We start from the raw sequence: 23980 nt of genomic DNA on the forward strand, positions 1-23980 counted from the left end.
CATCCACATCACACAGAGATTCTTCTGCTCAACTTTTCCTTGCTCCTGCTCCATATTCAGTCTGTAGCCTAATGTCACATTTCCTCCCTAAATTTAGCCTTTTCTATTTCTACCCATAAATCTGGTAGAAAGATGTTGAAACCCATTATATAAAAAATTACAAAAAATGGGGCGCCTGGGTGGCTCAGTCGGTTAAGTGTCTGCCTTTAGCTCAGGTCATGATCCCAGAGTCCTGGGATCGAGCCCCACATCAGACTCCCTGCTCTGCGGGAAGTCTGCTTCTCCCTCTCTCCCCTGCTCATGCTCTAGCTCTCGCTCTCTCTCTCTCTCTCTCTCATAAATGAAATCTTTTAGAAAACATAAAATAAAAAATTACAAAACATCATGGACCTCTAGAACCCTTCAGAACCTAACCTATTTTCAGGGTCATACAGATAGGTTTTTTTTTTTTCTTGTTATTGGGAACTTTCATTCACTCCACAAATATTTGTAGAGACCTAAGTGTTGGGGGGTATGCAAAATGTATCTCATTGGCTCCTTCATTTGCAACGTAGAAGAGGTGATCCCCTAGGACCAGGCTAATCTACGGGGACGTTCTCACTGAACTGAGAATCCAGGGGTGTGTGTGTGTGTGTGTGTGTGTGCGTGTGTGCGTGTGTGCGTGTGTGCGTGTGTGCGTGTGCGCGCGCACATGCACACACACATGTTGGAGCACTAAAGTGGTGGTGGGGAATGAATCCTTTCCTGGTCAGCCTACATTGACCTAGTAATGTGTTGGGTTAGCTGTCACCTCTGACACAGAACCCTTGGCCAGGCAAATGGCTGTTAGCACTAAAGGAGACAGCCTGGGGGAGGGGTGGTAAACGAGTTTCCCCAGCTGCCTGGGGGATGCTATTAGTGGAAGGAGTTGGCCTCTGGTGTCAGCCTTCATCCTGCCTCCCAGCCAAAGGCTGCTTTGCCCCTGCCCCCAGTCCAGTTCTACCAACCTGTTTTCCTCCAGTGGGCCCGGCCCAAGTCAGCCCTGCCCCTCCATGCCCAGGCCCTGCCTGGAGGGCCCCTCTGCACCTGGGGTTCACGCCCCTGTAGAGCCACTCGCCGGCCCTCTCCTCCCCTCATGCACTCAGTCAGCCAGCTGTGTCCTGAGTAACTAGTATGTGACAGACACTGTGTTGGCCAGACACACCTGCCGTGGTTAGAGTAGACATTCCTGCCCCGTTCCCCATCTGAGGGAGAACGTGCTCTATGTTTCACCATGAAGTATGATGTTAGCCTTAGGTGTTTCTCTGTTTTATAGATGGCCTTTATCAGAGAGAGAAGGTTTCCTTCTCATGTAGTTCACTGAGAGGTTCGTGGTGGTTGTTTTAAATCCTTCATAGGTACGTTGGGGTTTTAATCTGTGGCAATGATTATGATTTTACAGTAACTCCTCCACGTTAATCTATTTTTGTGGATCTGCAAATAATTTAAATCACTGCCGCTTTGTCTCTACTAGGTAACAACCTGTATAGACTTGCTTACTTCATTATTGTGATTAAACACAAAAGATAGAAACGAATGAAAATATTAGTGCCCAAGATTCTGCTTTTTGTGTGTTGTCGGCTTCTCCTTTATTTCTGTAGGAATCCAGTGATTAAATGTGTACCCAACTGACTTCTCTTATTAGCTTTCTAAAGAAAAGTCATGGTTTTAACTGAAACCAAAACACTGTTGGCTAGCCTGTCACTTGAGAAAGGACTAAAAGTTTAAACTTCCTGGTCATGAGGCCATTAAAAAAAAACCCAAGGACTGAAGTGAGAAGAAAAGTGTCCCCTCTGGGCTGGGAGGTGGGGGCGGCAGCGGGAAGGTTGAGTTGTAGCCAGATCTTTGCCTCCGGACCTTGAGGGCTGACTTAGGGGTCAGCTGGGCTCTGGCAAGCCTGAGCGCCTCCCCCACGCCCTGAAGTTTCTGGGCCACCAACATCCCTCAGTGTCCTGGTGGGGTGCAAGGAAAGACGGCATGCCGATAAGGCCACTGGAGTACAAGGTGACCCCAAGTCCGAGGTGCCTCTGTCTTCGGAGGGTGGAGGTCTCTCTCCTTGGTTGGCAGGCGTCTCTACTGGAGGGTGCAGGCCCGCCGTGGGTCCCCGAGGCTGTCATGTCAGTTTGGTTCTGCCAGTAGTGCTGGGATTGGCTCTCAGGGGTCGCCCGGGAGGCATCCCCCACCCAAGGAGGTCCTGGGGCAGTGTCAGGAATTGGGGGACAAATGAGGCCCCGCCCCAGCAGGGCATCGGGTCCTTCAGGAGGCTGAGGTCTGGGCTGAATGCTCCTGGGTGGGCACGGGCCTCGGGACGCCCCTTGCCTGCGACGAGCTGTGAGTCGGCCCGTGCTTACCGTGTTAGGCACCATGCTGGGCGCTTCACGCATGTGCTCTTATTTAACCCTCACAACTCCATAAGGCCTGTTTCCAGGTCCCCACTGTCCCTTTGCAAATGACACCCTCGATGTCACCATGCACTAAGGAATCGTGTGGAGTTGTCTTAGGTCACCAAGGAGAGACAACCTTTGTCTGTGGAATGATCTCATGGCCACCTGCCCACTCTGCCCTCGCGGAGTCTGGGAACCAGGTGACCAGAGTCCAAACTCCAATGTCCCTCTGGTCCCCCGAACACTCTCCCCACCCAAAATCTCTATGACGTGGCCGGCCAGGTGCTGCCTGAATCTTCCTAACTCCTTTTCAAATAGCTAAAGGACTCACAGGTGTAGACAGCTGGGATGCAGGTCTTTCATGGGTTCCTAACACCCACCGCGTGTTTATGCAGCCATGCTGATTCACACTGCCTGTCCTGGGATGACAGGGCCCTGTGAATTCTGCCTCAGTCTCTGCCTGTAGGTTTTTCCTCCAGTGAAGTCTACCCTGTGCCTCACAGTGTGTTACCTGCCATGTTTGCCCCGACTCACTGGCTTCTCCTGGCTGCCCAATGTGGAAAAGATACCACTTGTCCCCAGACCAGAGCTTTTGGGAAGGAACAAAGGGGTTTGACTGGATCACTCTTAGGGTGGGAGCCATCCCCCTCTAGGGGTGGTTGGTGGGTCACTGGGCTGAGGTGTAAAGGCAGGAGCCCAGGTGCAAAGGACTGAGCCCAGGTGCAAAGGCAGGAGCCCGGCAGCCTTGAGGCACACAGTGGTCCGGCCGCAAAGGAGAGCTTGGGGAGAGGGCTGCCACATGCCCATCTCCTTGCTCCTCAATAAGTCAGGCCCTATGAGGGAGGAGGAGGGGAAAACAGGAGACCCCCACCCCCGTGGCACTATCGAAGCTTCTGTGGCCCCAAGAGACCTTACGGGTGGGAGTATGCAGCTGCTTGGGGGAGAGACGGACTCCTCCTGGCATTGCCACCACCAGCACCCGGGAGCTCTCCGAAAGCCTGTTTGTCCGCATGATGAGAGGCCATATCAGTTCCGCGGAGCAGAGCGAACGGCAGGTGGTGGGGACCAACCCAGGGCCTCTGCCAGCGTCAGTGGTCTGCAGCTTGCATTCCTGCCTGCATCTTGGAAAGAGTGCTCGAGGGAATTTGGCATACCTGTCCTGGGGCAGTTCCCTCAGGCTGCGGGCAGAAACTAGGACACCCCACGGAGGCCATGAGACCCTGAGAGAACTGGTGGGGGTCCAGAGAGACCCCCTGACACCGTGCTCTGGTCTCAGAAAGCAATGAATGATTTCACTCTGGGCTCTGTTCCTCAGGAGGCAGGCTAGGGATGGGACGGTCCTCCTGGATCTCTGCCTCAGATAGGAAAGGGGAGCAGGACAGGGAGGACCTGCCCCTCTCCCAGGCTGTGTGCTGTGGCTTGGGAACAAAGTGCTCGGAGAAGGGAAAGGGTGGCCTGCCAAGCCCTGGACCCCAGGGGGCTGGCTGGCCCAGGGGGTGGGCTTACGGCAGCAGTAGCTTAGGGGCTGTGGAGGGAGGGGTGATGGTGAAGACGAGGCAGAGGAGAGGGACACGTGGAAGACTGAGGGTCCCTAGGAGATCAGAACCTGTCCTTCTCACCTGTGAGGTCCACGCTGCAAAGCTTCTAGCCCCTCTGAAGGACTCAGCAGCTGAAGCGAAAGAGCCAGCCCCCCCCAGTCTGACAGGATCAAACTGGGATTCCGGCTAGGGGCGCTGGTGCTGTAGGCCCCCCCGGTCCTCGCCCGGCCTCTCTGGCCCCCGGATCAGTCCTGGGAACTGAGCAGAGAATGGAATGAGGCCCTGACTCCTCTGCGCCCTTCGGGGGGATCTCGGACGGTGTGCTCCCGTCCACAGTGCCAGAGAGGGGAAGGGTCCCAGACCGCCTGGGGCTCGCTGCCCCTCAGAGACCAGCGAGCTGTCCCTGTCACCCAGAAAAGCCACTGTCATAACTGCGCTTGGGTTCTTCCCACCTCTCCTCCATGGGCACTGCGGGGCAGGCCTTACCCTTAGCCGGTGAGAGGCAGGAGGCCGCCAGCCCACCCTTTCCTCGCCCTTTGCCCTCTGGCGGGCAAAGACCCCAGGCATGGTTTCTTACTCAGCCAGGCCAGAGAAGTCCCACAGGCCGAGCACGGTAACCTGATGAACGTCTGCTTTGTCCCATGTGGCCGTCAGGATGCAGAGGCCACATGAAAAACGCCTCCTCTTGCATTTTCTTCCCTTGTCCCTCACTCTTGCTGCCCTGGGATTGTACCTCCAGATTAAAGCATTCATCCTTAAGCCTATCTTGAGGCTCTGCTTTCTAGGGACTCCACACTAATGCACAAGACACTGAAAATGGTTCTAGAAAGCAGACTCCCAGGGGTTCATTCTGGGCTTGAACGGTCTACCTGTCTACAAGCCATAGGAGCCCCATTCCTAGTGCTAAGTGGGACGGCAGCAGCTAGGGTTCAGCCTTGGCCAGTTTTTTGCATGGCCCTTGAGCCAAGAATGGTTTTTACATTATTTAAAGGTAAAGGGGAAAAAAGAAGGCCAAAGAATATGCTGCAGAGATCATACAAGGCCCACAAAACCTAAACTATTTACCATCTAGCCCTTTATAGGAAAAAATGTGCTGACCGCGGTTAAGAACCCACCGTACAGTGGCTGCATTGCAATGATGTAAGTTTTCACCAGTGGTCACTTACGATGGGGACACAGCAGAGAGCCAGGCACTGAGGGACCGAGAAGATGCGGGACTTCAGGGGGCCGCGACGGTAATGATGCCAGTCACAGAGAAGGGCGGCTCCCTGTGTGCATTCTGGAGACCTCGAAAAACAAATGATAGGCTTATGGCAGCTCAGAGCCAAACTCAGACAAGGTCTGCAAGCCCAAGGCCTCTATGGCAACTCAGCAAATTCCCATCTTCTGCAGCCGCTAGGGAGACCATTGGAACTCAGGCGAGACTCTGATTATAAGGTTCACAGAGCTACAAAGCAGACCCCAGGCCACAGCCTTGACAGGTCCCCTGTACAAGGTCAGCAGTCAGACGGGGACTGATCCTGGACCATGGATGTGGGCAACTGGAGAGATGAGCTGAGGATTTCAAAGCCCCAAGTTCCCAGGAGCCTCCTAGTTGGCAGAAGCAGTGCCTCGTACCTTGCCGGAGAACAGATTGTCCTTGCTAGATACCTCACTGGAGCAGGTGCCTTGCAAAATGATGCTTGTTCTCAAGACTTGCCCTCCGCACTGCCCACCCGCCCCTGCCCCGCCCTGCCTTTGATTCTAGGCCTATAGAGAAGGTCATATGTCAGCAGGGCTAGAGGAGAATTCACTGGCCTAGGGGCACTCGTCTGTGATTTAGAACTCAGTGTTTTGCCAGGACACCAGGAACTGGTTCTAATCATTTCTCGGGATGACTCCAGCAAGTATACTAGTAAAAGTTTAACAGCTGACTCTCTGAAGGGGAAAATTTTTGTAGCATTTTCCAGTTTTTATGGTGTAAATACCCACACTGTGGCCAATCTCATGCTACCAACGTGACTCTGTTATGAAAGAGGCAATGCCTCCAAGGGCCAAATGCGTGAAGAGAAGAGGCGCACCTCGCCATCTCCTGGGCCCAGTCTGACGTGGCCAACACAGCCTTGCTTTAGAAAACAGTTTGGGTTTGCTCAGCTACAAGGAGACGTGGGTCTCCCAAAGTTCAACACCTACAAGACTATTGTTCCAGACTACTTAGGTGATTTGAAAAGGGGCTGTTGTTAGAAAATAATCTCATTAAACTTTTCATTGCCAACAGTTTTTCTGAGTCATGGAGACCTCCAGCTTCCTGTGTGAGGAATCCACTGTAAGTCAGTCCGTGGAGGATTTCTAACAGTGGTTCTCGAGACATTATTTGTGGCAGAGACAGACCGGTCCTCAGACAGGATGCTCCTGCTCTCGTGGCCTTAAAATCTGCCGTCAGCTGAGAGGAGGCTACTCAAGTCTCTGGCCCCTGGGTGAGGGTCCTGCTCATCCAAGTGTTGGTATAAGTCATCAGGGTTCCAGTGAGGGGTTGATGGCTGCCAGGCATCCCTGTTTCATCCTTCCAGAATGATCTGGCCCTCCAGACATTTCCAGTCAGCCCACCTCTCACTCTCTGACCCTGGAGAGCCAGAAGTCTGGGCAGACCTTGGCTTTCCAGGCCCAAACCAGGATCAAAAGCCAGGAAGAGGTCATGGAAAGTCTCAGTTCCCGACAGCTTGTTCTGTGGTGGCCAGGAGGGTAAGCTCGGCCAGCAGCTGCACCCGAGTCTCCCCGCCCTTGATGTGGAATACCGGCCCCAGCAACCCAATTAATGAGAAGAAAATTAATGAGAAGAAAATGGACCTCCCTTGTAGATGAGGTGCATAACCTGACAGTCTCTGTTTTTAGGGGAGCATGTTTGTGGGAATGCGTATGTAACAGAAAAACAAAAAGGAACGTCAGAAACCTCACAGTGACTTTTTTCTGGGCTGTGGAACATGACTGACATGAGTTTTGTTGTTTTTATTTTTCAGTGCCCTTCATATAGTCCATAATGAGGACTTAGTATGTTACATATATTTGAATATGGGAGCTATAAGTTCTGTCTAACCTGGGGGCGCCTGGGTGGCTCAGTCATTAAGCATCTGCCTTCGGCTCAGGTCGTGATCCCAGGGTCCTGGGATCAAGCCCCGCATTGGGCTCCCTGCTTGGCAGGAAGCCTGCTTCTCCCTCTCCCACTCCCCCTGCTTGTGTTCCCTCTCTCGCTATGTCTCTATTTGTCAAATAAATAAATAAAATCTTCAAAAAAAATAAGTTCTGTCTAACCTGCACTTATATATTATGATAAGCATTTTGCAATTAGAAAACAATAGCTTTAAATTCTATAAACTGCTAAGTATAAAATAAAAAATTAACTTTGAATAGGATCTTTAGTATCCGATGAGACTGGCTTGCTCTGTGATCAGGGCTATATTAACAGAGACGGAGAACAAGGACCCGAGCGGTGAAAAAGCAAAAGCACTGGATTTTTCTCACTGCAAAGTTATTATTTTTGTCTGACTTCTCTTCATTTCCCAGGTTTTGTCTTCAACAATCAGGTAAGTAGGAGTTGCATGCTATTTTGAACAACCACTGCTGGGGATTTACCATGCTTATATTTATTGTCCAGATCTTTGCAAAAAATGAACAGCTGAAATAGTCTACAGAGCAAAAGTCAGATGGCAAAACAAGGAACAAACTGCAGAAAACAATCTGATGATGCACAGCGGACACAGCCGTGAGCTCTTGCGGATGGAGATGCACCAGGGGATTGAACATACTGGATATTTGGAGGCTTTTAGGAGTCACGGCAAGACACAGAGGCTACAAAGGTAAAAAGAGAAAATGATGGGCATGGATATACCTGTGAAGCCAAAATAAAGTGGACACAGCAATATTGCAAAAGACGGAGCAGAATTTGTGTATTTTGGGGTATGTATCTTACGTGTCCAACCATGTAAAACGTACATGCCAAGGGAGGACACTGGGAGGGAAGATGTAAAAATGATTTATTTCTGTTGGGGCGGATGCGGTGAAAGTGTTGTCCAAGCTCTGTTTTGCTGGTACAAATAATCCAGGGTACAGGGTCGTTAATTCCTGTGCTCTCTTTCTCACATGGATTTAGACACAAACCAACAGCCTTCGAAGGGTGTTTGCTTGAAGGCCCTGTGTGTGTCGTGAGTGGGATCTCAGGCCGCCGCTGAGGAGGGATTTGGTGTGGGCAGTGTGGCGGAGACCCTGGCTGGGCGGGTGGGCTCCCTCTGCCCCACCCGGACCTGGACCCTTTGCAGCTGCTTCCTCCTCCGATGCCCCACAGGCCCCGGGCTTGAATGTGGCTGAAACAGCGCCGCCAGGCAGCACTGGGTCGGGGACGCTCACCGTCCAGGCGGTCACCTGAGGAGAAAAGCCTCCCCCTCACCCAGTGCCTGAGGCGGGGACACTGTGTACCCTTGCCTCCCACTCTGGGCCCGAGCTTCCGTCCTTGCCCTCCTCTCTGTTCTTGCTCAGGACTCCGGACTTCCAAAACTCAGAACTCATCCTCCAGTGGCCCCTCTGAGGGAACTTTTGATGGCATCCGTGCCAAGATAATGGAGGCTCTTTAATTCTTAGGGACTAAACTTGGGCTCTAGGTTTAGAAGTGTTCTCAAATCTGTTTGAAACTCGCTGAAAATAAGATTATTTCCCCCTTTTCCAAGGATGAGCTTCACCTCATCCTATCCAGGGGTGGTTTTTTTTTTTCTTAACCCTTTGATCCCCACGGCTCCCTCTCCTCAACGTTCAGGTCATCAAGATTTCAGGCCACATTGATCTAACTCCAGAGATGAGCTGCCCTTGAAGGTGCCTTTTGCGGACCTGTCCCTGGTGGCTCTGGGCCTCCAGCTGCATGGCTCTGTGTGAGTGTGCGGTGTGTGCATATGTGTGCTGTGGGTGTGTGTCTGTGTGAGGATGCCTATCACCGGGGACCAACATCTTTCATCAGCATCAAAAGATTGACCCATTTTCAGTAACCACCTTCTTGCAGCCCGTGAAGCCTTTGTTCGGTTTGTACGGGAGACCTGAAATGTGTCTCCAGTCGAGCCTGGTTGTGTTTAAGAGACGTGGTGTGAGCTTAGCAGGTGGGAGGGGAACCTCAGCCCTGGCTCTTCTGTCGAATCCCACCTCCTTTCTTTCTGGAAAATTTCGAAGACTCTTGTTTCCTTTTTCTCAGTTATAGCTGAAGCCTGTCTTCAGACACAAAGTCCACAGTGGACAGTGGGAATACCCTGAAAGCATAACCCCTGGTTCCTAACTGGGATTCAGAGCTGGCTGTCGGGCCCCATGCAGGCTCCGAGTCAGCTCTTGCACGCAGCCAAGCCCGTGTTCCCAAAGAGAGCTTCAGGCAAAGACAAACCTCGCGCACTCAGCATTTGTCGAGAGCCTACTAAGTCCCAGCAAGTTGAATTGTTTGGGTTTGTTTGTAAAATGTCATTGCACTTGCAATAAAAACAATTGCTTTGATCTCAAAATGTTCCATGCTCCTCTTGCAGGTGGACGCCTGAGTCTCCGGGGTGGGCCTGCCTCATTTAGTGGCCACACTCCATGATGTAGCGCCCCTTTCTTCCAGACTCTGGCATTATGCCTCGTATTACCTGTCTTATATTTATCATAATTGTTGGGCACTTATAAAATTTATCTATTCAGATTGAACAAAGTGAATGTTAAGAGACCTAAGGTCAAAATTATTAGCTAAATATTGCCTTTCTGAGGAAGCACATCATGCCGGGGCCTCTGTCTCAGTAAGGACCCAGAAATGGGGAAGTTCTCCCTCTTGCAGGGTCATTGAAAGGGAAATGTTCTAATCAGTTAAGAGCCAGTACCTTCGAGGTCGTCACATATGGCTGCTGAGAGCTGACCCTGGAGCGAGCCCCATCCCAGGCCTGCCGTAGCCTAGTGGCACCATGCTGGATAAATTCTTGAGCCTCAGTGTTCTCTTCTGTAAAATAGGGTGAAGAATGGGACTTATCCTGAGGAATGCTATTAATTAATTAATTTATTATTATTGTGTAAAGGCTTTGTTTGAGAGCGAGAGGGAGAGAGAGAGAGAGAGAGAGAGAGCATGCATGAGCGGGGGAAGGGCAGAAGGAGAAGCAGGCTCCCGGCTGAGCAGGGAGCCCAACGTGGAGCTGGATCCCAGGAGCCTGAGATTATGACCTGAGCCCAAGGCAGATACTTGACCAACTGAGCCATCAAGGTGCCCCTTATTATTATTATTATTTTTTAAAGATTTAATTTATTTATTCCAAGGAGAGAGAGCGAGAGCATGGGTGGAGGTGGTGGGGGGGGTATGGGGGGAGGAGCAGAGGGAGAGGGTCCAAGAGCTGGACACCGGGCTGGGTCTCACAACCCTGAGATCATGACCTGAGCCGAGGCCAAGAGTCAGACGCTGAACCAACGGAGCCACCCAGGCACCCCCTCTGAGGGTTTTTCTTTAAATTTAATTTAATTTTATTTAAATTCAATTAATTACCATATAGTGTATTATTAGTTTCAGAAGTAGAGGTCAGTGATTCCTCAGTTGCATATAACACCCAGGGCTCATTCCAACAGGTTCCCTCCTGAATGCTTGTCACCCAGTTACCCCATCCCCCCACCACCTCCCTTCCAGCAACCTGAGGGTTGTTTTTTAAAAATTAAAATGTATAATTGTGGCAAAATACACGTAACGGAGAAGTTACCGTCACACTTGTTTTTGAGTGTACAGCTCTGTAGTGCTAAGTACATTCACCTTGTTGTGCAAACGATCTCCAGGACCATTTCCATCGCGTAAGACCCAAACCCTGCCCGCTGAATGCTAACTCCCCGTCGCCTCAGCCCCTGCAGACTCTTCTGCCTCTGCGACCTCGACCGCTCTGCAGACGTCATACCCGTGGAATCCTGCAGTATCTGCCTGTGTGGGACCAGCGTGTCTCACTCCGCACGATGTCCTCAAGGCTCATCCATGTTGTAACATGAGGTGTAGCCCTCGCCCCTTCTGCACCGCGTCCCTCAAGGCTGCACCCCTGGCCCACACTCCCTCCTCTCCTTTTCCCTGTGCCCATCAGGTTGGTCTCTGATCCCCCCAAGCTTCCCTGAGTTGAGAATTGGAGCCCCATTGCCCCCACAATTGATTTTGGGTCTGGTCCTCAGCTATTCCTGACCTTTGGCTGCAGGAGACGAGAGTTTCCCTGCAGGCTGCCAGGGAGGCCCTGGCTCTCACCCTCAGCCTCCCCTGGGCCTCTGTGGATTGGTGCGCTGCGCAGCAGCCCTACCACGGCCATCTGAGCCCCGGGTCCACCGGCGGGCCTGCGTGGCGCCCCCTGCTGGATGGCCGTGTGACTGCAACTCCAAGACCCTGGGGACTTGAGGTCAGCTGTGAGAGTGTTGGGGTGGGGGGGGGAGGTGGATTCCAGTTCCCAAACCTCAGATTAGGGGCTGCCTCCTCAGGCGGCTTCTGAAAGCACCTCTCTGAGCTGGAGATCCCCGGGAATGTGGGTTTGTACCCCCACCTCGTCAGCCCTGGAACATGGGCTGCCTCTGTGGAGCAGCAGGTGAGGCAGGCCCCTTGCTGGTGTCCCCAGACAGGAGTTTAGCCGTGAGCCGACAAGGACCCATACCGGTCATGGAGTGGGCCTTGGTCTCGAGGGACATCTGGCGGTCGGCCGCATCCGCTACACTGGTCTAAGACTTCCTCCTTGGGGCTCACGTGGTGGTGTTCATGGTGGGCCCTGAGACCGTGGGACGGGCTCCCTCTTCCCGGAGCCGGCGTCCTCATGGGGGAGGAGACTGTACAGCCAGTCACACCATTCTCATTCCATCGTGGCCAGGAGGAAGCCGGACAGAGGCCTCGAGAGGCACAGGTCCAGGGGCCCCTGGGGAGGGGCCCACTCGTTGGGGGGGGGCGGTCAGCCACAGATCAGCAGGTTGGGGTAGTTCAGGTGGGACTCTCCGCTTTTATGTAATTCCAAAGGAAGCCGTGCTCCTGGACTCCTGAGCACTCCTCCCTGAGGCCTGGCCGGTGTCGGTAGGGACGCTGGCAGGAGGGGCTGGGCGCCCCGAGGTGGCGTGAGCGCTCTGGGCCACGTTGAGCTTCCTCAGGACTTGGGATCCCTCCACCCTCTGCTCTTGCTGACACCTCTGCAGGCGGAAAGCTCCCAGTCCACGCGTGGGCCTTGTCCTCACTTGCTTCTGGAAAGAGCACACAGTGACTGACTTTGGATGCTAGTTAACCAGAGTTTGGTGGAAAGGGCTCGCTTGGGACTCTAACAGCAGAGGATTCTTGCCCTTTGTCTGAGAACCAGCCTCCTGTGCAAATAGGATGAAAGCCATGGTACGCGCTCCAGGAACCTCCATCAAGCCATTGTTCTGCTGTGTTTTCAGGGATTCAGGGGCCTTCCTGTCAGACCCTCAGGCCCTGGGAGACCGGTTTAAGGGAACACTTGGAATGGGGCTCTGCCCTCATGCTCTGGGGGGGATTGCTCTGAGTGCTCGCCATTATGGACAGTTCCAGGAAGAGATGTTCAAGCTTATGTAGTTCACATCCTTCACTTTCTGGGTGAAATAACTGAGGACCGAAGAGGGCGGAGCCCACCCAGTTTGCATGGCTGGCTACAGGTAAAAGCCGCTCCGGGTGCCGGCTAATTCCGGAAGGGCCTTCACCATAGCACCTACACAGGTAAACTTCAGTCTTGTAAATGACCCTGTTAGAAGCAGCTATATACACAAATGGGTATAAATGGGCACCTGGGACACAGTTTACTGACACAGTTAATCAATACCATGATTTTCCCTAGGTTGCGGGGGGGGTCTCCTCTGACAACTTTAACTTTGGTTTTTGATTTAAAATTTCTTATTGGGACACCTGGGTGGCTTAGATGGTTAAGCATCTGCCTTCAGCTGAGGTCGTGATCTCCAGGTCCCGGGATGGAGCCCCGTGTCGGGCTCCCTGCTCAGTGGTGAGTCGGCTTCTGTCTCTCCTCCCACCCCCTGCTCATGGTCTCTCTCTCTCAAAAGAATAAATAAAATCCTTTAAAAAAATAAATAAAAGTTCTTATTTATTGAGAAATAAATCTAAATTACAAGGAGGTATAAAGAAGCAGAAGAAATGTCCCGTTATCCCAATTCCCAGATAGTCTCTGAAACCTTGAAATTGCTGGACATATTCACACACACACACACACACACACACACACACACACACACACAGACATTTAACATTGCTGAGATCCCATTTTTTACATAACATTAGAGTTTGATTTTTTTTATTTGAAATTATGGTATAAACAAACCGTATTATTAAGAGCCCTTTGGAAAGAGCAGTTTTAAGAAGAGCATAGTCTATTCAACATCAGTAAGTAGTTATTGAATGCCCGGATGTGTCTGACGATGTTGAAGGTATAGGGGACTCAGGGGTAAGCAAATCAACCAGGCCCCTCTACTCATAGAAATCCCTTTCTGGGGGTGATCGGGGTGGGGAAAGAGAAAACAAAAGGGCAGATAGGAATAAAAAATGACTTTCACAGAGTGGTAAGTACTTTAAAGGAAATAAGGTATGATGACAGGCTGGGGAATTCAGATGTAGTCTATCATTGATATTTCTGAGAGGTCACATGTGAGCTGAGACCCAAATAATGGCAAGTTTCCAGCCATATGAAGATCTGGGAGATAAGTGTTACTCTTATTCAGTTAAAGGGACCAGCAAGTGCAAAGGTCCTGAGGCAGAAATGATCTTAGCAAACTTAGGAAGAAAGCTGTGTCTTCTTTTAGTCCAGGCTCAGTTGGAGAAGAGGGAACAAGGTCTTGCACGCCCGGCCCCTCAGGCTTCACACCATGGTGCCAGTCACCTTCCAGCTTAGCCAGGGCAGCACACAGCAAAGCACTTGACTGGCCCCGCAAACTGGTGCCTTCTTTCCTGAGCCTGCCAGGGAGTTCAGTCTTGGATCCAGGGCTGGTGAGGCTGTGTCCAGGCTCTGGACCACTTCTCCTTTCGCCCAGTCCTTCCCACAGGCTGACCCACATCCTGGGCTCTTCCCCCACCCCACCCCCTCCCCCGGGGCCTTTGTCTCTGGGAATGTTTGCCTCTCAGGGGAGGAGAGGCAGGGTCTGGAAGCCCCTTGCTTTGTGGAGCTCTCTCTCATGGGGTGAGTCATGGCCTCTGTCATCTTCTTCATTCATTTGGAAATTGCTTATTTCAAGTGCATCTCCTGCCAGCTTTTTATGTCTCAAACATTCTCTCTACTGTGATTTTCTGTAGTTATGTAATCACTTGTCTGTTTTCACGAATGACTCTTTTTATGTTCTCTTTTCCTCTAATCCTTACATGACCCTGAGGTGCTCTGGGATTCAGCTACCCGCCCCCAAAACCACCAGCCCCCTGAACTGGAGACTCCCCACTGGCCCCTGGGCCCCTCCTGCTCCCCACTCTCCTGAGGTGGTTCCACGTCTCTTTCTTGGAGTCTGGAATCCTTAGCTGAGTCTTGTCGGCCCTGCTTTCCCAGGGCCTTGCACCCCTGCCCCGGTCAGTCTCTGTGTGGAGGGCGTGGACTTGCCTAGGGGCAGTGGGAGGCCTCAGGAGGATGCACTATGTGATGGGGAGCATGTTCCTTCCCAGAGGCTGCCACACGCACTCCCTGGCCTGCTTCCCTCAGACAGGTCCTCAGTGGGGTCTGGTGACTCTGCTTCCTTTCCAGAATCAGGCCTCATGGGGCACTGGCTGGGATCCACAGTGGACCTTCAGGGGCCAGAGAGCTCTCTGCGGCCACACCCCCTGTCCTCACTGCTCTGGGTAACTGACCAGTCATAGACAAGCCATTGCTGGTCACAGCTGTCCCATGGCCCCAGGCCCAGAGGAGGATTTTGTCTAGCATGAACTTTGGAGGAAGGGGGCTAGGTAGTGTCTGCTGGGAAGGCAGGGCACCTGAGGTCAGAGACCAGGGTCATTGACTTCCCTGAGTTCAACCCCCTCCACCCTTACTCAGGTCCACCCAGCCAATGTTCAGAGTTCAGAGGTGGGTGCTCCTCATAGGGGCCTCTGGGCTCCCAGCTCAGCCACGGTGAGCAGATCAGGGAAGACATCTGGGTCAGGACACTTTAGCTCTCAGACACCACAGCATCCTCTGTATCTGGCCCCCGAAGGGCTCTACCTGACCGTCCTGTGAGAATGACATCCCACCCCCTCTCTCCCTAACACCCGGAGGGCCGCAAGCTGGTGCAGCTTTGCCTAAAGGCTTAGTCACTTTGGAGCTGTGGGCCAGCCTTCATGAACTAAGGGCCCAGCCCTGAAGAAGGACACAATCTCACTATGGCCCACCCCCCTATTTAGAAGACTTCCAGGGAAGCTGGAGGGGGGCCAGGCAGTGGCAGGGAAGGGAGGCTACCATTGTTCTCCATGTGAATATGAAGTATTAGTTTCAGTGTGGACAAGCATGTTCAGAAATGATGAAACAGTTGGGAAACTATTTTATTGTTCTTCATGGAGTTTGATGAACTGTTTGAGAACATTCGTTCTTGGGAAGCAGGATGTGTGTGTGTGTGTGTGTGTGTGTGTGTGATAAAGATAAATATGTGGACAATCAGGAGAACAATGGAGATCTGGGAGCCCCGGGAGGAGCCTGAGTCACAGTGTCCCCCATCACCCTGGACTGTTCCAAGGGATTGAACTCTCCTGCCCCTGCCTTGGGATGAGTCTGGAATGGAGCATCCAGTGCCGAAAGAGAGGGGGTAGTTGGGGAGATACATACGTAGGTGGTGGAGTTTCTAGAAAGTCAGGAAGACCTGACAAGCAGGGGTCAGAGGATGGAGGTGCTTTGGCCGAGGGAGTAGACCTGGAAGCTGGGGAGCAGGGCTAGTACCTCAGGGCCACCCAGGAGGGAACACGTCTGAGGGTGAAATTTGCTGGGTGCTTTTTCCCCACGGAATAGCTCTATCCAGCGAGTGTTGCCAAATTTCTTCCCTTCTGGGTCATCATCCTCTTAGGTGGCTCCTAACTTCTCAGTAAAGTCTCAGACAGGCAGCCTGCTTACGTGGTGAAGTATGGACAGAAGTCAGGTCAGCGCTGCTGGAGGGCTATGAGCTTTGGTGGCTCGCCTGGCCTCTGTCCGGGTGACCACAGCTCATGTGGTCCTGGATGCAGCTAGCCGCAGGGACAGTGATGTTCCCTGGAGCAGTGGACAGCAGAGGACAGTATGGATGTTGCTTACTAGAAGGTACATAGTTCTCCATGAAGTCCCCAGTACCTAGACAGTGCTGAGCACTGTTAACCTTAAAAATAAAACTGTCAGTTATTTTACCAGCAAAAATGGGTTTACTCTGGAATAGTAGAGAATTCAGGGACAAGCACGCTACAGCAAAACCATAGGCAAGTCCCCAGAACAAAGGGGAGAAATTCTCTTTTATAGAGGAAAGAGAGAGTTGGGAGGGCGGTTACAAACAAAAAGTCCATGGAAGGAAACTGGGAGCTGGAAGTGGCTTCTCATGGGCTGAGCTGTGACTGTCTCTCATTGGCTGCTCTGTTGCCAACTTGTCTTCCTGTGGCTGGGATGGTAAAATAGTATCCATGCGCAAGGTCCTTCTGTTCCTGTTGGATCTGCAATTGATAACCAGTGCTGGGAATGAGAGCTCCTCCTGCTGGCCTCCTGATTCTATATGGTGAACCATGTTCCCTTTTATTAATTTTCATAGCACACAGCAGTGATTCATTGAACGCCCGGATACATCTTTAGGACTATCTTCACCGAATACATATGAATATCCAATTAGTATATGAAAAGAGTTCAAAATCACAAATCACTAGAGAAATGCAAATTAAAACCATAATAAGATATTATACCACGACTAGAATGACTGAAGTTAAAAAGACTGAACTAAAAAAAAAAAAAAAAAAAAAAAGACTGACCTATCACATCTTGGCAGGAATATGAAGCATCTAGAAATCACATACATTGCTGGTGGGAATGAAAGATGATGCCACCAGTTTGAAAACATGGTAGCATCTTGTAAAGTTAAACATATTCTTAACATACAACCCAGAAAAGCCACTCCTGGGTATTTATCCAAGAGAAAGTGCGTAAGGGACAGGTGGGGCTAGGTAGGGAGAGATAGGGGTGGGGTACATGACCAGGCTCACAGAAATGCCAGATACGGAAAAATGCTGAGGCGTAAGAAACCAGAGATAAGGGAACATAACCAGACCACCTCCTTTGTCTCAAATGTCAGAGACAAGATATTTTTATGACAGTTACAGACTGACCATTAAAAGCTACGAAACTTCAAAGGAGAGGTAAACATGGTGCTATCAGTGGTAGAAGCGCCAAGATTTCAGTTCCCTGGTCAGTTTTCAATAAAAGACCGACCATAAAAGCCCTCAGTGGCAACGCACTCGGGACCCCTCTCGCTCTAGAAAGTTTTCCTTTCTGTTCTTACCTTCACTTAATAAGCTTTCACTTCACTTCACCTTTTTGTGTCCGAGAGATTCATTCTTCGGCTCTGTGAGACAAGAACCTTGCAACTGCAACAAAAGGAAAACTATGTTGGCACAGACTTTATGTGAATGCTCTCAGCAGCATTATTCATAGGTAATCGAAACTCAAAAGCAATCCAAGTATCGATAACCTGGTGAATGGATAAACAAATTGTATTGTGAAACACTACTCAGCTACAAAAAGGAATGACATATTAATGTATGTAGCACCATGGATGAATTTCAAAATCATTATAAGAGAAAGAATTAAACACAAAAGACTATGTAGTGTATGATTCCATTTATATGGAACTCTGGAAAAGGTAAAATAATAATGACAGAAAGCGGATCAGTGGTTGCCTGGGGCTGGGGTGAAGGAGGAGATAGATTGCAAATGAGTAGGAGGAAATATTTGAGGGAGCATGAACTGCTCTATATCTTGGTTGTGGTGGCAGTAACATAAATACATCAACCAGTATACTTAAAATAGGTGAGGCTTATCGCATATAAATAATAACCAAATATAAATTTTAAGTTAAAAAACCCCCACAGCTAGATAGATACATCATGGGCAAATTTACAAAAACCAATGATAAGAAAATCTTGAAGGCAACCAGATACATAGAACAAAGGACTAGAGCAGACTTCCCTTCAGAAACTATGTAATCCAGAAGCCAGTGGAGTAAAATCTGTAAAGTACTGAAAGAAAAAAAAAAGTTAACAGGGGCTTGCATACTCTGTGAAACAATCTTTCAAATGTGAAGTTGCAATAAACACTTTCAGACAAAGGAAAGGTGACAGCACTCATCGCCAGCTGACCTTTGCTAAAAGAAAGGAAGTTCTTCAGACAGAGGAACATGATGCCACATGGAAATTCGAGTCTATGCAAAGAATGAAGAACATTGAAAACGGTAAAAATAAATGTAAATAAAAGTTATAAAGATACAATTACAAGAGCGAAATGGATGAAGGGGGTCAAAAGGTGCAAATTTCCAGTTATAAAGTAAGTAAGTCATGGGGAGATGAGGTACAGCATGGTGACAGTAGTTAACAATATTCTGTTACATGTTTGAAAGTTGCTAAGAGTACACCTTAAAAGTTCTCATTACAATAAAAACTTTTTGTAACTACGGTGGTGGATGTTAACTAGACTTATTGTGGTCATCATTTTGCAATATATACAAATATCAAATAATTATGTCGTACACTTGAAGCTAATGTTCCATATGTCAATTATTTGTCAATAAAAAAAGATTTAAAAATGCAGGGGCAATCAGCATCTTTTTATAAAAAAAGAACCAAAAACAGGTCACAAAGCTTCCAAATTGCTGGAAGGATTTCTGCAGTGAGCCAGTGCACGGTGGGTGGAAGACAGGTGGACGGAATCACGGACACCTGGTAGAAGAATAAGGGCGTGGCTTGGTCCCGGTTGCCAGGCGCGGGCAGGACGTTTGGTCTAGATCTCTCGCAGCGCGCGCGGCGGGCAGGGGCGAAGCCAGGCGCTGCGGCGCGTCCGTTGCTAAGGCCGCGCCGCCCTGGCGACGGGCGCCGGCCGTCCCGCGCACGCGCCGTGGCCGACTCCGGTGCACTGTGGGATGGGAGCCCGAGCGGCGCGTAGAGGCCGGGGAGGGCGGCGGCGGCGGGGCCGGCGGCGGCCGGGGAGCGCGGCTTAGGCTCTGCCGGCCGGTGGGGGCGCGGGCGGCGCCGCCATGAACGCCGCGGTGGTGAAGCGGACGCAGGAGGCCCTGGGGAAGGTGATCCGGAGGCCACCGCTGACGGAGAAGCTGCTGAGCAAGCCCCCGTTCCGCTACCTGCACGACATCATCACCGAGGTGGGCGCCGTGCCGGAGGCCGGGTGCGGGCCGAGGGTCAGCGACCCGGGTGGGGCTCGGGACCCAGGTGCGGGCCGGGGGCCGCCGTGCCGGCCAAGGGTCGGGGCCCCGGGAGTCAGGGCACAGGTGCGGGCCGGAGTCGAGGCCCCAGGTATGGGTCAGGGCGGGGGGGTGGGTGGCGGGCCAAGGGTCGGGGTCCTGGTGTGGGTCGGGCCCCGGGTGAGGGTCAGGGCCTAGATGCGGGGTGCGGGCTGGGGTGCGAGCCGGAGGTCGGGGCCCCAGGTGCCCGCCGAGAGTCAGGGCCCAGGTGCGGGGTGCAGGCCGGGCCGGGAACCGGGCTGGCGTTAGAATCGCACCTCCCATAGCCTAGCGCAGGCCCTGACAGAGGAGCGCCCACTGGGCCCAATTTTGCGGTGCCTCTGTATGGAGTTCCTCGCCCTCACCCCTGCTGGCCCGCCTCTTCCGGCCCCTCGGGGAGCATTCTTTCTTTCCAGACTACTCTTGTATCTGTTAGCACACTCTTCCACCCTGCCCGCCAGTCGTTTCTGTGTGTTTTTTTTTTTCCCCCTTCAGTGCCTAGCTCGTGAAAGGTGATCACAAATCGCTGGAGAATTACTGTATTTTTTGGCTCCCCCCACCAACTTTTTCTCCACACTGCTCGGCATGGTGATCACGTTTTGGATGCTTAATAAATTCCCGTGGATAAATTTATTGAAGGTGGTTGTAGTGGGACCCACAGGGGAAAACTATAAAAGAGCAGGTTGGTATTGGCTGATGAAGGGCGCCTCACCTCCGTTGAGATTGGTTGTAACTTTTCCCCTGTGGATGGTGACTTACCGAATGATGGAGACAGTACTTGTTTGTTGCCATATCCTGGGAGAGCTGAGCTGGGTAAGGTACACAGAAGGTGCACAGCACACATTCGTTGTTGAAGGAGGCTGTCTAGGCTCCTGGTAACTCATCTCCATGGTGCATCTAAGAAGGGTATTCAACTCGGGAACATGGGTGTGGTCTTTGGGAGTTAGGACTCAGGTTGAACTTGCAGACTTCCGAGGGCTCTGCATATCGTTCCTCAAACTTCATTTCTTAACTCTTTCCAACAGGTTGGGTGTATTATTCTCCACAAGCTTTGCTTTATCATTTGCTGTCTCAACTTAGTTTATAACGTGTGCCTCTGTGTTGAAAACCCTAATTGTGCTTAGAACTCTTTGGAATCCCACACACATCCCTGCGCTGTCTTGTCTGGCCTCCACCTCCTCCTGCAGCTGGGGCAACGCTTCCACCTGTCTTGGACAGTATTTGGGGAAGGGACGGGGCTGTGAGGAGAGCCCGGTGGGAGCTGGGCTATGTGCTGCCTTACCCATGAAGTAGGCAGGTAGCGTCCCTGAACCCAGAAGGGAAGAAGTGAGTTAGCCAGGAGGTGAGCCTGCCTGACTACAGCAGTTGTCACCATACCCTCACACTTTTATCTTCTGTGTTAGTCCTGTCTCCCCACTGGAATGGAGAGCCCGGGAGGAGGTAGCGGGGATAGGCCTCCTCCTGTGGGTCTTGGTGTGGCACGGGGCTCCTGGAAGGTCAGAGTGCCTCAGAGTGGGGAAGGAGGGGGGACATTCAAGCAGGAATTGACCTGGTGGACCGGTAGCCAGGCTGCGCGGAAGCGGTTACCCGTTCCCAATCAGGAACCAGTGGTTTTTTTCCTAATCTAATGCTGAAATTAATTTCTCTGCCTATGTAAAGGTAAATATGTTAATTGTCACCTACTTGTTAAGGGTATTAGAATGATTGGCATATTGGAAAGCATTTTCCGGTCAGAGGTGAAGAGCCTCCTGAAAATTCTTAACTCTCTTTGAGTATTGTTTTCACAAGTCACCATATTGGTAATTTAGTTACAGCTAAACTAACTCTGTCTCCTTCATAAATCAAAGCATTGATCTTAGAAGGTTAGTGTTTCTTGTCCCTTAAAAGTATTGCTCACAATTTTAACTGCCAGCAAAGTAGGAAGACCCCAGAAGACACAAAATGAAAAGGCTCTAGGAATATTCAGTGCAGGATACTCTTAATATTCCACCTGTCTTCTCAGGAGAAATAATAGCACAACTCTTAGGTAGTTGATGAGGAATGAGAGCCAGTTTCATTAGTAGTGAGGTGTGCTTGGTCTCAGAGAAATAGCCTGATGTTAGCATGGGACTGTCTTTTTTCCAACAAACATGTCTTGCACTAATACATATGCTTTATACCCATCCAGGACATATACATATAGGTGTATTCATGCTTCCTACATACAATGCAGCTGGTGTTTTGTTTTCTTTTCTTTTCTCTTTTTTGAAAAAAACAAAAACAAAAACAAAAAACTCATTGCTACCCAACCCATTATGTTGATTTTACAGCGACTTCTTGCATTTTGAAAAACTCTGGTCTGAGAGAACTTGGAACCTGGCTGTGTGTGGGTGTGGGGAGGAACAGGGAAGATCGCCACCCCTAAAGCTGATTCAGGGTAATGGGGAGCTACAGGTTGACTGAGGGGAGGGACAGGCAGGGAGAGAACAAAAGTGACAGTTGCACAGAGCACCCCCTTGTTGTAGCAAGTGAGTGAGGAGAAAGACCTTTCCATCCAGGTTCAGAAACCCAGGCTGAGAAATTCCTGTTCTTTCCAGAATCCATTCTCTCCACTGGGCTTGAGTGACCCTTGTAAGATGCTGTCCCCCTGCCTCTGAACCTTTCAGGGCCTCCTCGTGGTCCTTAGGCCAAAGTCCGTATTCCTGAGTGTCTTTGAAGGCCATCTGGGTCAGGCCCTGCCTGACTCTGGCCCCGCTGGACTCTGGCCTCAGGCTCCTCCTGCCCTGAACTTTTTTTGCTCCCTGAACTGGACCCTCTGGGCCCAGGACCTTTTGCAGGGATGGTTTAGCCTGGGACATGGGTCCTAAACACCCCCGCCCCCCACCTAGCCTGTGGTCTCGGTGTAGATACCATGTCTTCTGGGACACTTCCTCTGACACCCTCGCCCCTCCTGTGTTTGGATTAGGGACTGATCCCGTGCTCCCTTGGCACCCCGCAAGTCTTTGAGGTGTTTACCTGTTTGTACTTCCAGGCTGGCTTCTGCCTGGTAAAAGGCCTCCCATATAGTAGACACTCAAAAGCTTGTTGAGTAAATGAAGGAATTAAATCCTGGATATGGACGGACTCCAATAGCTCCTGACAGAGTGGGGTTCAGGGGCTGAGGGTGATGAAGAGGCTGCCCTGTGAGGTGCTGACCACGCCCTTGATCTTTTGAAGGTGATTAGGATGACCGGTTTCATGAAGGGTCTCTACACAGACGCTGAGCTGAAGTCCGATAATGTTAAGGTAGGCTTGGGGCGGGGGGGTGTTGCCCCTCACCCTAACAAGTGGGTTTTCTGTAAGCTGTGAACTGGATGTGTGTTGTTTATATGCTGATGCGTGTTGAAATACAAGGTTGATTAATTCGTGAATTGTGGTATACCCTTTCTCATTTCATTTTCTTATTTTTGCCAACTGCGTATCATGCTAATTTTATCCACTGAGAAATGGAACTAGTGTTTTAAAGGTTCCTGCTAGCCTACTACCAGCTAAAATTAAAAGCTTTAATTAATTGTTTTTCTTTTGTTACAAAGAGTTAGTATTTCTAAATCTGACATGATATAAATAGTAACTGTGCCTGTTGAGCATACCGAGGATGGTGGAAACTTTTTTGGAAGTACTTTTTATTTGTATTTTAAATGGAAATCTTTCAGGATAAAGATGCAAAAATTAGCTTCCTTCAGAAGGCCATAGACGTGGTGGTGATGGTTTCAGGAGAGCCACTGTCCGCAAAACCAGCGCGGATCGTGGCAGGGCACGAGCCTGAAAGAACAAACGAGCTGCTCCAGAGAATTGGAAAATGCTGTCTCAGCAAGGTAATGCGGAGGTGCCAGAGTTTAGACCCAGCAGTCCTGAAAGACAAGACGGGATGGTAGGCGACCGCAGGGTAGTGGGCAGTGTCTCAGGAAGGAGTGTTTGGTGGTGTCTGCCAAGTGCTTTGGAGCCTCAGAGTTCCAGAAGGGGTGATTAAAACTATACAGTTAAACAAAGGTACGCCACGCACAAGTTCTTCAAGCGCTAAGTATGAACAAGGGAACTTCACAGACACTGGCTCTTGGGGCAGGGGCAGGGGCAGGGGGCAGCATGCCCGGCAGCCAAGCCCTGCCTGCCTTCTCCTTTTGGGCCTCCTTCCAGGGCAGGGTCTGGGGGCTGGAGGACCTGCTGTGCTGCTTCTTCGGGGCTTATGGGATGCTCCTGTTCTCTTCCTGCCTTTCCAGCCTCCAGTGTCTGCTTCTTTCCTTCCATTCCTTCCTTCCACTCTCCTCCCTCCCCCCTGCACTCTGTTCTTCTGGTCCCTCTTTCCCTCCTGGCTATTGACAGCAGAGCTGTGCCTCCTTCAAAGCAATCCTGAGTCTCTTGTATAGGGACTGATTCGCTGCTTCCTGAGATCCTCACTGTGGGTTGGAAACTTGGCATCTCTGCTTAGATCCAGCCTGGGCTGTCCTCACTAGGGACGCCGGAGGACATCTAGGTTTGGCGGTGCCAGCAGGGCGTCTCCAGGGCCTTTCTTTTTTGTGGGAGCCGCATCGCCCCTGAGGGCAGAGGGCATAGCTAATACAGCCTTTCGTGTGCCTGTTGGGTTGTGGGCTGGGGCTAACCTTCCGTGTTACCAAAATGGGAAAGAGGGTGGGTTTCAGC

General features: G+C 51.0%; 1 protein-coding gene and 1 long non-coding RNA gene across 9 annotated transcripts in view; one reads left to right on the top strand and one right to left on the bottom strand.

Moving 5' to 3' along the window:
- Positions 1–16252: 16252 nt before the first annotated feature.
- LOC113919478 lies at positions 16253–20112 on the bottom strand. Of its 2 annotated transcripts, none has more exons than XR_004819945.1 (3): positions 20084–20112; positions 17378–17462; positions 16253–16744 (listed from the first exon to the last, which is right to left on the bottom strand). It is a non-coding gene; the product is annotated as an uncharacterized LOC113919478 (long non-coding RNA). The 2 variants fall into 2 exon arrangements; XR_003519018.2 differs by lacking the exon at positions 20084–20112 and adding an exon at positions 18810–18930.
- The window catches only part of TRAF3IP1 (TRAF3 interacting protein 1), a 65583-nt gene continuing 60598 nt past the window's right edge, over positions 18996–23980 (top strand). For 3 of the 7 annotated variants that reach the window (XR_004819944.1, XM_035726568.1, XM_035726570.1), the window contains exons 1-3: positions 18997–19246; positions 22520–22588; positions 22996–23157. Coding sequence is in view for 6 of the 7 variants with exons in the window: in XM_035726568.1 (XP_035582461.1) it covers positions 19124–19246; positions 22520–22588; positions 22996–23157 (354 nt within the window). In the remaining variant the exon portion in view is untranslated. Of the gene's footprint in view, positions 19247–22519; positions 22589–22995; positions 23158–23980 lie in introns of all 7 variants that reach the window. The other 4 variants (XM_035726569.1, XM_035726571.1, XM_035726573.1 and 1 more) reach the window with 3 other exon arrangements.

Source organism: Zalophus californianus, chromosome 3 (assembly GCF_009762305.2).
Source record: "Zalophus californianus isolate mZalCal1 chromosome 3, mZalCal1.pri.v2, whole genome shotgun sequence".
Taxonomy (NCBI): Eukaryota; Metazoa; Chordata; class Mammalia; order Carnivora; family Otariidae; genus Zalophus; species Zalophus californianus.